Source organism: Malaclemys terrapin, chromosome 12, assembly GCF_027887155.1.
Source record: "Malaclemys terrapin pileata isolate rMalTer1 chromosome 12, rMalTer1.hap1, whole genome shotgun sequence".
Taxonomy (NCBI): Eukaryota; Metazoa; Chordata; order Testudines; family Emydidae; genus Malaclemys; species Malaclemys terrapin.
In genome coordinates this window covers 11031598-11047123 of record NC_071516.1, presented here as the reverse complement: position 1 = coordinate 11047123, position 15526 = coordinate 11031598, and the positions used below count along the sequence as shown (strand labels likewise).

At 41.6% G+C, this 15526-nt stretch overlaps 1 protein-coding gene across 3 annotated transcripts in view; it reads right to left on the bottom strand.

Moving 5' to 3' along the window:
- The window catches only part of LOC128846562 (androgen-induced gene 1 protein-like), a 35276-nt gene extending 24993 nt beyond the window's left edge, over nucleotides 1-10283 (bottom strand). For all 3 annotated transcript variants that reach the window (XM_054045750.1, XM_054045751.1, XM_054045749.1), the window contains exons 1-4: nucleotides 9968-10283; nucleotides 8439-8582; nucleotides 6728-6829; nucleotides 5283-5398 (exon numbers count right to left, since the gene is read on the bottom strand). In XM_054045750.1, coding sequence (XP_053901725.1) covers nucleotides 5283-5398; nucleotides 6728-6829; nucleotides 8439-8582; nucleotides 9968-10120 — 515 coding nt within the window. In that variant the 5' untranslated portion in view covers nucleotides 10121-10283. The remainder of the gene's footprint in view (nucleotides 1-5282; nucleotides 5399-6727; nucleotides 6830-8438; nucleotides 8583-9967) is intronic.
- Between the last annotated feature and the right edge of the window lie 5243 nt (nucleotides 10284-15526).

Here is a 15526-nt window from a genome sequence, read left to right as displayed (position 1 = left end):
AGGAGAAAAATACATCTGGAACTTAAGCTTTTGCTAGATTTTAAAAGAGCAATTTCAAAAATTAAGCACCCAAACTAGCTTTCTTGGGGGTTCAGCTTAAAGGTTACAAGCAAACAAAAGCATCAGGGGTTAGCACAGAGGAGTCCACAAGCCAGTAAGAAATAAAAGAAATAACCCTGATTGCATCTTTTTAGACATTCCCTAATTTTACTTACATATCTGAACCTCCAGATAAGCAGGTTTGAGGTATGAATTGATAATCTATAAGAAGAACATAAGAATGGCCATACTGGGTCAGACCAAAGATCCATCCAGCCCAGTAGCCTGTCTGCCAACAGTGGCCAATGCCAGGTGCCCCAGAGGGAGTGAACCTAACAGGTAATGTGTGATCTCTCTCCTGCCATCCATCTCCACCCTCTGACAAACAGAGGCTAGGGACACCATTCCTTACCCATCCTGTCTAATAGCCATTAATGGACTTAACCTCCATGAATTTATCTAGTCTTTTTTTTAAAACCCTGTTATAGCCTTAGCCTTCACAACCCCCTCAGGCAAGGAGTTCCACAGGTTGACTGTGTGCTGTGTGAAGAACTCCTTTATTTGTTTTAAACTTGCTGCCCATTAATTTCAGTTGGTGGCCCCTAGTTCTTATATTATGGGAACAAGTAAATAACTTTTCCTTATTCACTTTCTCCACACCTCTCATGATTTTATATACCTCTTTCATATCCCCCCTTAGTCTCCTCTTTTCCAAGCTGAAAAGTCCTAGCCTCTTTAATCTCTCCTCATATGGGACCAGTTCCAAACCCCTAATCATTTTAGTTGCCCTTTTCTGAACCTTTTCTAATGCCAGTATTTTTTTTTTTTTAAGATGAGACCACACCTGTACGCAGTATTCAAGATGTGGGCGTACCATGGATTTATACATAAGGGCAATAAGATATTCTCTGTCTTATTCTCTATCCCCTTTTTAATGATTCCTAACATCCTGTTTCCTTTTTTGACTGCCGCTGTACACTACATGGATGTCTTCAGAGAACTATCCACGATGACTCCAAGATCTCTTTCCTGATTAGTTGTAGCTAAATTAGCTACAATCATACCTGGCTTAAATCTTACACAGCATTACTTCTCCATGTGCCTGCAGCCCAGAGAACCACAGACAAAGGAAAAGTTTCTTTTCCAATTTAAAAGTTCTAGCCTTCCCATTGGCTCTTTTGGTCAGGTGCCCACTCCTTTTCTTTTACCTATGGACTTGTTAACCCTTTACAGGTAAAGTAAGCAGAGAACAGACACCAAGAGGGATTTTACAGCTAACTGGCTGTCTGGGTGTTTATAAAAGGGAGCTCCCCCTGCCCTCTTCATTTATCACATGCCTCCCAAATCACAGACGGTGCTAGCCAGCCTGGTTTAGGTCAGGTCCACACTGGCTGGGATTTCTTCCGGGAGGTTTAGGAAACAGAGTTAATAAGATACATGCACCTCTAATTTTACTAATAATTACATGAAGAACTAAACAGTACTTTTTACATTTCAAGGACTACAATGACTTAAAATGCAGGGGCATTTTTACCCAGCTGATTCTGGGAAACCTTCTTGGGAGAGTGCATCAGCCACTTAGTTAGAGGCTCCTGAAATGTTTTGTATCTCAAAATCAAAGTCTTGAAGAGCTAAACTCCACTGAAGTTTTTTGTTAGTCTCTTTGACTGCGTGAAGCCACTTGAGTGCAGCATGGTCAGTCTGCAGGTAGAAATGCCATCCCCAAATGTATGGGCATAGCTTCTCCAGAGCATATACACAATGGAGTAACATTCTTAAAGTTAGTTTGGGTGCTTAATTTTTGGAATTGCTCCTTTAAAATCTAGCAAAAGCTTAAGTTCCAGATGTATTTTTTTCCTTTTTGTTTTTAATAAAATTTACTTTTTAAGAACAGGATTGGCTTTTTGGTGTCCTAAGGGTGGGGTGGGGTGTGTGTGTGTGAGAGAGAGAGAGAGAGAGAGAGAGAGCGCGAGAGCACGTGCGCGAGCTTGAGGGTACCCAACAGAGAGAAATTCCCAAGTGTTCCTTCCTGGGTCCAAGGGTTTTTTTTGCATTTGGATGGTGGCAGCGTTTACCAAGCCAAGGTCAGAGAAAAGCTGTAACCTTGGGAGATTAATACAAGCCCTGAGTGGCAAGTACTAATTTTTAGAATCCTTGTGGGCACCCACTTTCTGCACTTGGAGTGTCAGAGTTTTTCTTTCATAGTGCTAAATAATATCTGCCTAGAGCCAATATAAATTCCTCCTTATTACAAGTTCCATGGCTGAAGAAAGTAGGACTACAGATCCACAGAGAGTTTAGACATAAACAAAACTTCAGAAATGTTAGAATTGCTTATCTGTATTTTGAGGAAAAACGCTGAACTGCAAAATCGGGGGTGGGGAGGGGAGGGAGTAGAGGATGGAATCCAAAAATAACACTTAAAAACTACAATGTATAGGCCTTATACAAATAATGTAATACCATAAGCAAACTCTTATACCAAACTGCTGTAGTGTTTACTAGACTAGACTGAATTAAGGGCCAGGTTGTTTCTCCTATCTCAGTGAGTATTCTCCATACATCTTCCATAAATGCATCCTTGGCAACAAGGATCCATCATAGGCCAAGCTGCCAGGAAGAGTGGAAAGAGCCATCGGGGGAAGAAAACTACCAAGGCTCTGCACACATAGTCCTTCCCTTTACGTATTCCCCTGATATCCAAGCAGATTTTGTGGGATCCTCTTGTTTTGGGGATCTGACTCACCATTTAGTTTGGTCAGATAGGGAGAGGGGAGCTCTGCATGAGAAAATAACAGAAAAGCTGCACTGGGAAGGGAATTCAGAAGAGTTTCCAGTGATCTATGCGGGTAATTTGTGCAGAGGGGACACACTGATCCTATGTTACCAATCCCAAGGACTAGGACATTGTAGCTATTCTTTAGTTCTCAACTTGTTTCATGTTATACACATGTACATGCAGCAGTACTTTAACTATACATTTATAGAGGTTGTCATTTCAATTCAGGTGTATCACTACTGTTGTGTTCATCCAGTAGCAGTGTACTGTGATGAATTCTTCTGGATGTGGAGCTTGCTTCTGTAGTCCATACCTTTTCCATATGAAGATTTTCTAATGCAGTGCATCCTATATGGGGCTACATTTTAAATCAACCTAGAAGCTGGTACAGGATGTGATGGTTTATTTATGTGTGATCCCATTACTCTGGGATGTGCATTAACTATCTGTTGGTTTCCAGGTGGAGTTTAAAGTGCTGGTTTTGAGCTATAAAGTCTGAACTGGATTGGACCAATGTATCGAAGGGTACATACACAATGTAGTCAGAGGTGTGACTGCAGCTCAGGTAGACACATCTAAGTAGCACAGCTAAAAACAGCAGTGTTGATGTGACAATGCAGCCTTCAACAAAGCAAGTGAGTACCCAGGGTCTTCGGTGTGCTTGTACAGCTTGTGCTGAAGTCCACACCACCGCATCTACACTGCTATTTTTAGCCATGCTAATGCCGGTGTAGCTAGTTTAGGTACTACAGTGAAGACATACATTAAGGCTACATCAACACAGCATTTTCATCGTTAAAACTTTTGTCACTCAGGGATGTGAAAAAAAACCCGCCCTGAATGACAAAAGTTTTAATGACGAAAAGCGCTGGTGTCGACAGCGCTTCGTTGGCGGGAGATGCTCTCCTGGCGACAAAGAGTGGCTACACTGCGCACCTTACAACCCTGTGGATGCTTCGGCACAGCCGTGCTGTTGTAAGCTACGCAGTGTAGACCTAGCCTAAGAGACTACATTACTCCTCAGGCTATAGTACCACAGTTGCAGTGAACACAGGTGTTTGAACAGGAGACCCCTCTATGCAACAGACAGGAGCTGCCTGCAGGGCATTCTCTGAGGGGCCTTCAACTTTGGAATTTACTCCCCTCCCCAAGCCAAAGTAACTCAAACGTGCTGATCAGGGCAAGCTGCAAAGCCCACCTCTTTACCCAGGCTTTTGGATAAGAAATGGTGTATTAAGGGCTCATACTGGTGAGTGTAGAGGAGGAATATTTGGATTCAAGATTTTTGGTTATTTTCTTATATTTTCGGCTAGCTATGGTTAAGATACTAGTTTCATATTCATGTAATCATATTTATAATTAAGTGAAAGGAGATTAAAGTTCAGGATAGATATTTTTAATGTTAGGTTTAAAATGAAATAAATAAATAAAGATAGACTGACAACTTGCCTGTATCAGATGAATAACCATTTCAAAGGTCAGTGACTAAATTTAAGCAGTTATTTTATGACAGTTTACTATTCATACTGAGCAGGGTTACAGGGAATTTGAAGGAATATTTGAAAGGTTTTTTTCTCTCTGAGGCTGCAAAATTTTGGGGGGGACTCTATAGAGGTTTTTCTTAAAGCAAATTTACTCAAAACAAATGAAAACAGTAAGGTGTCTAATAACATATTTGTATCTTTTAATCAATAAAAAGACTTAATTTAATCTGCTTTGCTTTTTTTGAATCCTTCCAGCTTCCTGACATCTTTCATTTTCCTCTGAAATCTTCCTCTTGCACTCAGTTATCTGTTTCCCTTCTAGTATACTATGTGGAGGATCAGACACTTAAACAGAATATTCAAATGTCTGGTATATTCTAAACTTGAAACGTATTTTTGTGGAATGTCTTTTGACGGAATCCAACCATACTAGATAAATATTTTACATGGATGTTTTGCTAATACACTAAGCAGTGAAATAGTTCACCGTGTTGCTATTCAAATTGTCATTATTAGGTTTCAACATTATCACTGACTTTGACTAATTAAGTAGTTCAAACCTCTCTTTGGGTCAAATCTACTGGTCATAAGTGTTCTGCAGCACAGGGGGGCACTCCACATAAAGGCCACACACGAAGATTCGCTACTACATCTGCCATAGAAGAGTGCTCTGCAGCAGCTCTCTCCAAAACACACATGGAGGTAGTATTTGGAACCACACTGGTCATGAATCAGGAGTGTGCCCTGTGGGACCACACTATTGTAGTTTAGAAAAAAAAAGTGACTGCAGCATGCATTTTTATTATCTCTTGTAAAGTATTTGTATCTTATTATACTGTAGAGTAAGAACCAAGATACATGATGATAACTCCATCAAGAAAAGCAATAAATATTATGCCAAAAAATACAAATACACACATGCATTCTGCTCTTTATGCTTCTTGATGCTGATGTGTTTCTGAGAAACAGGGAATGCCTACCATGTGAGGTATGAGGTACCAAAGATGCTAAGTCCTATCATTCCATTCAATTTAGAAAGATATTTATGTGGACATGTAATCAGCTCAATAAGAAGTAGTGGCAGTATAGTGGTATGCTGAAAATAAAAATCAAATACAAGAGTCAGATTTGGAAATATACAAAATGAACAAATGATATCCTAGAAAATATGACAGAAACATTGACTGTGAAAATTTCACAAACAGCAATGAAATATTTTGTTTGGTAGGTTTCTCTGGTAAACTATTAATTATAACAGATTCCTTCCATCCCCCACAAATGTAATCTCTACTTTGTAACAGCTGCATCCACTCCCCCAGAAATTAAAGGCCACCAAGAGAGGCAATCAAAATGAAATTGATGTTTTTAAATCAGGAAATAAAATGCCCATAGTTGATTTTGAGTATTATAGACGTGATCCTATATTCACTGAAGTCAATGGCAAAGCTGTCATTGACATGATGCTGGCTCAGGACCGATGAGACAAATTAGAGAATCAATAACTAAATAATGTAACTGCATTCAACATGCTTTGGACCTGGCCCATAATATATAGGACAAGTTACTGTGCAATTTACAGATTTATCTGCGGATGTTCTACAAGATTTAAGGAATTCATATATCTAGATAGATAGATTGATTTACACTCCATACAAAAACAGATTAAAAGAATGTTCTGGTTGCAATGTGAAGCACCCAAATATCAGAAAATGAAAAAGACTTGTGCAGCCTTAATTCTGCCCCCTTCCATGTATATATTATAATACAATATTTAATTACATGCTACATACTGTTTTATCCATGTACCCTGCCTAATTTGGTGCACAGGACAGGTGATATTCAGTGAAAGAGGCAGCTAGCTGTTCATATGAGGAACTAAGGATATGTCTACACTCAACAACCAAAACACCCCCCACCCCACCCTCAACTACCCAGCAGCAGCAAGTCTCCGAACCTGGGTCAGCTGACTTAGGCTCATGCTATGAAGGCTAAAATAGCAATGTAGACATTTCTGCTCAGGCTGGAGCTTGGGCTCTGAAACCCGGAGAGTTGTTGTAGGGTTGTTTGTTTGTTTTTTCTTTCAGTGTAGCTGTACCCTACAGCACAGAGAGCCCTGGGTTGGGTCTACACTAGTCTTCCCCCCCCCCACAATTCTTGTTACTACTGGTGCATCTCCACCAGTGGTAGAGATGGTAGGAGTTATAGTTTAGAGAATGCTCTGGTAGGGCTACAGGCCATGACCCTGATATCTACACTTGATGCAGTGTGGAATACCAGAAGATAAGTAATAAATTTGTAAACTAAATTGTCTGCAAGTTATTGTTATGTTCAAACTGCATGTATTGTACATATATAATAAGGAAAATACCATAAAGTGAAAAAACATCAAACCCAAGACCCAGAGAAAGAAACACTATCTGCTTACCATGGTATGATTAAGCCAAGATGGATTAATCTCATCCAGTTCTTTAGGGTATACCAATTCTCTGTCATATGCATAAAGGGTCCAAAAAGTAACAGCTACAAACTGAGATAAAAAAACTGCATGTAAATAAAACTAAACACAGTAGAACCTCGAGTTATGAACACAAGAGCTCTGAACTGAGCAGTCAACCACACACCCCATTTGGAACCAGAAGAATGCAATCAGGCAGGAGCAGAGACCCCCAAAAAAGAGCAAATACAGTCCAGTATTGTGTTAAACATAAACTACTAAAAAAAAATAAAGGGAAAGCAGCATTTTTCTTCTGCATAGTAAAGTTTCAAAGCTGTATTAAGTCAATGTTCGGCTGTAAACTTTTGAAAAAAAAGTAACATTTTGCTCAAAGTTACGAACATTTCAGAGTTACAAACAACCTCCATTCATGAGGTGTTCATAACTCTAAGGTTCTACTGTATTACTAATCTTTGTGCACAGGACTATTCAGACAGAGTTTATCCTTATCAAAATAGTTGCTCTGAAGAGAAGATGTATTTAAAAGTTTTTCTGTTTACATGGTGGATGTTAAGACAGTTTAGTACAAATTACCTCCATCTTTTTTTTTTTTCCTGTCACATTCAGAAAATGTATACTTCATTGAAAAACTACTATAAGTTACTGCATAAGTAATGGTGAATTTATGGAATTAATTCTGCTCCCATTAGAGTCCAGGGGAATTTTACCACTGAGGTCAGTAGATGCACAACAGGGTGGGTGGCCTGCACTCCATTTTGGTTAGCATGTACTGAAAGAATGAGGGAAATATTAACAGTAACTTGCTGTTAGTGAACTCAGAACACAAAGTAATCCTTTGAAAAATACAAAATAATATATAATTGATAATCATTAACCAAGAACAAAAAAGTTCGTAGAAAGATAAAGTGAGACATGTACAGGAGCTACAGTAGCAATTTTATAATCTAATGCTTCCTTAATTCCTAAAATATGCATATTTTATATTTTCTAAACTGTAGGAATTTTTTTCTTAAGCTCTATTGTTCACAGAACTCAAGACAATCCCAGGCCTTGTCCACACAAGAAAGATGCACTGATTTAACGGACCCAGTTTAGAAACCAATTCAGTTAAATTAGTGCAAATCCTTTGTGTGGACACATTTCAATTTATGAGTGCCTTTTCTTGGTCTAATTTATGCTCATTCCTTGCCGACATAAGCTAAATCAAAATAAGGTACACTGGATTAAGAATGTCCACCTAAGGGAGTTAAACCATTTTAGTTACATCGGAGTACCTCTCTCAGGTAGACAAGGCCTCATCTAGGAATCTGATAACACAAACTCATATTCATATAAATAGTCATTATTCATATGAGTACCCCCATTCATGAGGATTACTTACGTGAAGAAAGGTAGGCCCTAAGTGAACTCAACAGAAATCTAGTTTCTCTCTTTCTTTGTGTCCATATGTTTCAAAAAGCAGCTGGTAACACATTAGACAAAATGATCCTTTCCTATCGGGTATACATTAAGAGTCAATTGAGTCAGGGATAAATTAGACCTGTTATTATGTCGGAAACTAAACAAAATGGTGTATAAAATATTATGGCTTTCAGCTGTGTCAATTTAATCTGGACATGCCAATATCTTCTGTCTTTTCTGAAGTTATTTGAGAGGGGTCCTGTTTGTAGGAACTACTTACTAAGCCAACAGGGAATACTAGCACTGAGAAGATGAAGTCTCTTGGAGGCAACAATCGGGATGCCATACTGTTCTTTGTTGCAGGGATGAACATATGAGCAAAGTCAATTATGACACATATTCCAAACAATAGAGTTTGAAGAATCTAAATGTATTAAGAAATGAAGAAAACATCTTAAGAAATTGTTTTAATACATTATTTTGGTTACAAATATATCATTTTACTACTCCTCTAGTATTCCAAAGAAGAAAATATTTTATTTAAGTGAATAGAACGTGTTTGTCCTGGAAGTTATTCATGTTTACCTAGCCTGTTACCTCACTCTTCAATCAATATACTTGTTTTTGTTCACATATACATTTACTGGCACTACAGTGCCTTTAAACTTCTTTTGAAAAGAAAGTAAAACACTCAATTGTTTGTGTTTCTAGTCTATCTACTGTAATGACATCTTACCAGTTCAGGATAAAGGACAAAATTCTGTATTTCTAATACAGGCAAAATTCTCAATGACTCAAAAGGAGTCTTATCTACCTTATTTTGGCTCAGGCCTATAAATTTCACTTACTCCTTGCGTTTGGAAACTTTATCTTCTGACTAATTCTAAACATGCATTTTAGTAATGGATTTTCAAACTTTTTAAAGTGCAGGCATCTGATCCTAGCTCTATGTGCACATTGTCCCTGTGCAAAACTGTTGTCAATGGGAGGTTCTGTGAGCAGCAGGAATTGCAAGATCAAGTCCCAAATTATCAACGTGAACATCTTCTATCTCCATTGTCTCAAAATTCCCCATTTTATACAAGCTATTTTATTTGGTTTCTGGTTATAAAATTAAGTTGTTTAGAATTAATCATCTGCTATTTTTTCCTAAGAGAGAAAAAAATTCCCTGAATTCTCTACAGAAGCTAGGTGATAATATATCCTCAAAATACTGTTTGATTTTTTAAATGTATGATTGTAAAGGACCCCAAAGAAGAAAAGCACAAGGGAAGGGCTGGATATTGTCATTATTACTTTTGCATTTTCAGTTACTTTTATCAGAAATAATTTAATTTTCAAAATTAATTTAAATTTAATTTTAATTTTTCAAATAACAATGGAAACATGGATCAAGTGATGATAGGTCAGGTTCCCTCAACATGACTCAGTGCCCTCCTAACGCCGGTCCTTCTCCCCAGTTTTGGCTCACACCTGCCCCCTACAACCATCAAGCCAGGCTTCCCTTTTGTGTCCTCTTTGGCTCACACCTACTTCTCCCCACAAACCAGGCCTCCCTCTTGCATCCCCTTCAACCCACACCTGTCCACTGCAACCTTCAGGCCAAGCCTCCCTCTTGAGCCCCCTTTGGCCCACACCGACTCCCCTTCCAGCCAGGCCTCCCTCTGCCCCCCTGCGACCTTCAAGCCACCCCTCCTTCTTGCCCTCCTACCGCCCCCAGGTGAGACCTCCCTCCTACTCCCCCTTCACAATGGGCCTAGCGCCCCCAGCCGGTCTCCTCCCTCCAGCCCCGCTCAGGCCAGCCGGCACCTGGTTGATGAAGGTCAGGTATTTCCAGCGGCCGCCGTAGGTGTTCTCGCTCTCCCTGCGGAGGGAGTGGGGCATGCCCACGTTCTGAGAGAGTGAGAACGAGGCCCACAGGAAACAGCACAGGTGGACGAAGGTCAGGAACCGCTCCGCCATCTTGGGCGGGCCTCACAGCCGCGACGCCCCCTTCCCTCACAAGGGGGCCTCCCGCACGCGCGTGTGAGGCGCGCTGCGCATGCGCGACACATGCCCCTGCCTTCGGTGCGTTCCGCGCACGAGCTAGACATCCCGTCGCCATCTTGTGTGGGTCTACAAATGAGGCGCGTTCCAACGCCTCCTCCCCTCACTGGAGGACCGAATCCCTTGTGGTGAACTCCGCGCGTGCGTCGTCCCGCCCGCCGCCATCTTGTGCGACCTCGTTGAGCTCTGTGACGGTGTAAAGCCGCCCGACGCCATGTTGTGAGGCTCGCAAGGTGAGGCGCTTTGCGGCGACGCCTCTTCATTTCACAGTGGCCAGGAATGCGCGTCAGTGCGGGGAGTGGGGGTTAGGGGAGCGGGGGTTAGGGGAGCGGGGGGTGACGGGCAGCCCAGAATTACTCCCCCTAACCCTTCAGCCATCTGCAGACCGTGGCTCATTCAGTGCAGTAATACAGGGGACAGTGGGATTTACCGAGAAGTGACATGCTCCCTGTGTGATTGTGCCCACCCACGGGGACCTGGTGCTGGCTGCCCCTGGATGGGAGGGATCAGCCTTTAGTGCAGGACTTAGGTGTCCTGGATAAAAAGGCTGGAGGAATGCCTGTGTCAGCTGTGAGGACCTCAGTCTGTGGGGCTCGGGGTGGGTTTATGCCTCTTGAGATAGGCATGGCGTCATTCTGGATGGGCACGATGTCTGTACACCATCCTTAGTGTAAGGCCGAAACCAGAGTCCCTGATATTGTCATTAAAGACACTTTTCATAAGAGTTGTGGCGTCAATGCCAGTGGCCAGATCGGATTGCATCTTAGCTCATTACATACGCCCACCCAATTTCTTCATTGCCTGTCCTAAATTATTGCATCCAACTGGAATTGTCACACTGAACCCCAGAGGGGGTTGTATTTCTATGGTGAGTGAATGATTTCTGTAAAATAGGTTGGCATGAAAAGTAAAGTATAAATATATATATATATATATATATATATATATATATATAGTTATATATAGTTATATATATAAATATATATAGTTTGATGATAGTGGTTTGAGATTACAAAGCTGTGTGCTATAGGGAACTAAACATTACTAACAGCAAGTGCTGGAAAACCACCTGATGGGGGAAAAAAGAATGTAAGGGATGAATGGAAGTCCTTACAATCCTAGTTCAAAATTAACACTTGAAATCCTTTCCCAGAGTTCAAATCTACTTTTGTTGGATTTTATTTATTATTTTTATTATTGTTTCTAGACTAGATTTAAATACAATTTTTGTTTACTTTAGGAAAGTAAAGGTGTTACATTAACGAGTCAAAAGAGATTTTAAGATAAACTGGAAGGTCTTTGCAAGTACAGTAAGATAGACATAGGCCCTATTAAACAATTACAAGAATACTGATGAGTGACTGTTGGCTTTAGGAGAGCAGGTGATGATTGGTTTCATAATTGAGGTATCTTAGAGTGATTTTTGCCTTCACACCTCTTTGAAGATGTGTCTGGGTACTTGTGATTTGGCCACTGATTCATTCTGACTGACTGGCATCTCTACCTGCTCCTCTTCTCCACATCTCAACTGCGGTTGACCTTCTCTCTCCAACTTTGGAACATTCCAATTACAACTACTACTAGTTAGTATTTTGTGGGGAGAGTATACAGATGAAATGTAGGCTTCTCTTTATAGTTATACAGATGATCATTACTTCAAGGATTTCTTATCTAAATGAGTCAAGGGTTTTCACCTGTCCTGTCATTATGACTTGTTTTCTGTTTCATTTTTCCTTTCCTAGTGTACAGCCACATATGTTCTTTTGGATACAAAAGCGGATGGGATAATTAAGCTCTTATACAGTTGACAGAATTGTACCTGTTTAATTGTTCACACTAGAGGGTACTAAACTAATGCAAAACAGTGTTTGCTACCGATTAAAATATCACCTTTGTGAAACTTCCAGAACGGTAGCTTTTATATGGAGTTCCCATGTAACATATGATATGCTGCTTGACAAGTCACCCAGTTGGCTTTGATTTATATCTATTTAACTATCTGAATAAAGGTTAGTTACAAATAAGTAGACCTCTCTGAATTCAGCACTGTCCTGCTCAAATGAATGAATCAATGACTAGTACACTACCTAATATTGCAATGTTTTAGGAATTATGAAAATGTGAATTTTTCTTTCTAGACCTTTAATCATTTTTATTGCTTTCCTCTGGACCTTCTCCAATTTGTCCACATCTTTCCTGAAGTGTGGGGCCCAGCACTGCACATAAGGCCTCAACTGGAGCGTAAGCAGTGCTGATTAAAGTGGGAAAATGACCTCTCAGGTCTTGATTAAACACTCCTGCTAATACATCCCAGAATTATGTTTGCTTTTTTGCAACAGTGTTACATTGTTGACTCATATTTAGTTTGTAATCCAGTATAACTCCCAGAGCCTTTTCTGCAGTTCTCCTTCCTAGGCAGTTGTTTACATTTTTGTATTTGTGCAATTGATTATTCGTTCCTACGTGTAGTACTTTGTATTTGTCCTTATTGAATTTCATCCTGTTTATTTCAGACCATTTCTCCAGTTTGTCAAGATCATTTTGAATTCTAATGCTGTCCTCCAAAGTGCTTGCAACCTCTCTCAGATTGGTATTGTTTGAAAACTTTATAAGTGTACTCTTTATGCCATTATCCAAATCATTTCTGAAGAGACTGAATAGAACTGGACCCAGGTCAGATCCATGTGGGACCCCACTTGATATGCCCTTCCAGGTTGATTGTGAACCATTGATAACGATTCTCTGAAAACGCTTTTCCAACCAGTTGCGCATCCACCCTATAGTAGGTTAATCTAGGCTGCATTTTTGTAGTTTGTTTATGACAAGGTCATGTGAGATGGTATCAAAAGCCTTACTTATGTTATGTTAATTAATGTATTTAATTTTTAAAATGTTAGTTAATGTTTTGTAATTTGCTTTGAAATTCCTGGTGGAAAATTTTTTAGAATGGTCTAATTTTATATGATACCGGCAAAAAGCGATGTAAAACAAGAACATCCCCCCCCTTCCCTCCCCAACCTTCCTTCCCTCCTACTGTTCTGGAAGAGAATCCAAATTGCTTTTCTTTATTGATAATTCTTTCCTAGTCTAATGTCTGCCTTTATTGTTCCTCAGGTCTCTCTCTGTTGCTCCCTTGCCTTTTCTCTTACTGTTTCAACTCCTAACTACTTTTTATAAATCTCTAGTAATCCTTTGGATAAACTAAAATTAGAATGGCTACCTGATTCTGATTTCACACCTCTGAAATAATTCCTTTGCATTAAGTAGAATTTCACTGAGGTAAAAGTTGAATGAGATCAGAATCACACTGTTATGCCTGATTCTAATCTTATTGACACCAGTAAATCTCTGAATTTACACTTATGTAATTAGGAACAAAATCTAGCCGCTGTATTTCTGTTTTGTAAACTGACTGTCCCATTTATATTATTAATTATGCTTATTATTTATTTGTATTGCTAAGGCTCCCTAGCAGCCCTAGTAATGCACTAGGACCCCATTATGCTAGGTGCTATACAAACACTGAACAAAAAGAAGGTCCCTGCCCCAAAGTGTTTACCATCTAATTATACGACAAGAGACAACTAATGGATGTAGACAGGTGGGCAGTACAAGGAAGAAACTTCCCTCAACCTAGAGTGTCAGTTCCCATTTTTTGTAATGGTCTTGTATGCATCCTTGAGGTTAAGACATTCCATTACCATAGAAACGGTCTTCTGTGTCATCATGGACATCACTGCAGTTGTGTTGTTATGGCAACATTCATCACGGCAGCTGCCCTAATGTTAAGTATTTAAATTAATTGCAAGATTTAGCTGTTTGGGAACATGGATCCAATACTAACCCACTCTTTGAAGCAGAATTTTAATAAAATAAAACTCAGTCTCTTTCTTATTTATTTATTTCCATTTACAGGAATGCTATAAAAGGCATCTCTCTCTATTTCATAGATGTTCTTGTCATAATTTAATAATGCATCTTAAGTGCAGCAATACAATTTAATATGACTAGGGCCCTAGCAAATTCACGGCTGTGAAAAACGCATCATGGACCATGAAATCTGATCTCAACTGCGAAATCTGGCTATTGTTAGGGCAGGGGCAGGGGCAGGGCTGGGGGTGCCTAAGTTCTATCGTGTGCCAGGCTCCAGCTAGTAGTCACGACCTGATCTGGGAAAGGACAGGACTTCCTCTTCCCCTGCAGGGGCCGCTTCCAGAGCCAGGTCAAACCCACCTCTGGGAACCTCTTCCAGATGCAGAAAGCTCTGCGGCTGTTAACTGGGAGCCCAGCTCTGTAGGCAGCACAGAAGTGAGGGTGGTTGTTGGTCCCCAACCTGGCTGGGTGGCTGGGGCTCCACCTGTCAGCCACTGACCCAAGCGGGAGGTTGCGGCTCAAGCTGTCACCCCCTCCCAATCCAGAGAGGCTGCGGCTCCAGTGGTCAGGCCCCCATACAGAGAGGCTATGGTTCCAGCTGTTAGCTCCCAACTGGGCAGGAGGCAACTGGGAAAAACCTGGATGTATGGTAACCCATACCCCACAACCCTCACTTTAGAGTGACCAAGTGTCCGGTTTTTGACGGCACCGGTCACCGGGCTGTTAAAAGTCCAGTTGGCGGTGCTGCTGCGCTAAGGCAGGCTAGTCCCTACCTGTCCTGGGGCACCACACTACGCCTTGGAAATGGCCAGTAGGTCCGGCTCCTAGGAGGGGGCACCAAGGGGCTCCGCACCCCCATTGGCTGTTTCCCGGCCAATGGGAGCTGGGGGAGAGGTGCCTGTGGCCAAGAGCAGCATGTGCTGCGGAGCCTCCTTCCCCCGCTGCCTAGGAACTGGACCTGCTGGCTGCTTCCGGGGTGCAGCATGGAGCCAGGACAGGCAGGCAGCTTGCCTTAGTCCCGCCGTGCTGCTGACTGTGAGCCACCTGAGGTAACCCCATGCCCCAACCCCATGCCCCAGCCCTGAGCCCCCCACAAACCTCTCATCCCTGGTCCCACCTCAGACCCCCAGCCCAGAGCCCATACCCCCTCCCCCCTCCTGTACCCCAGCCCTGAGCCCCCCCAAACAAGCCCCCTCCTGCACCCCAGAGCCTGCACCCCCAGCCCAGAGCCATCACCCCCCTGCACCCCAACTCCCTGCCCCAGCCCGGAGACCTCTCCCACACCCTGAACCCCTCATTTCTGGCCCCCTCCCGCAATCCAGACCCCGGCCCCAGGCCAGTGAAAGTGAGTGAGGGTGGGGGAATATAGTGAGCGGGGGGCAGGGCCTCAGGGAAGGGGCAGGACTAGGGTGTTTAGTGAATGGCAAGACCTATAAATGAATCCTGAAT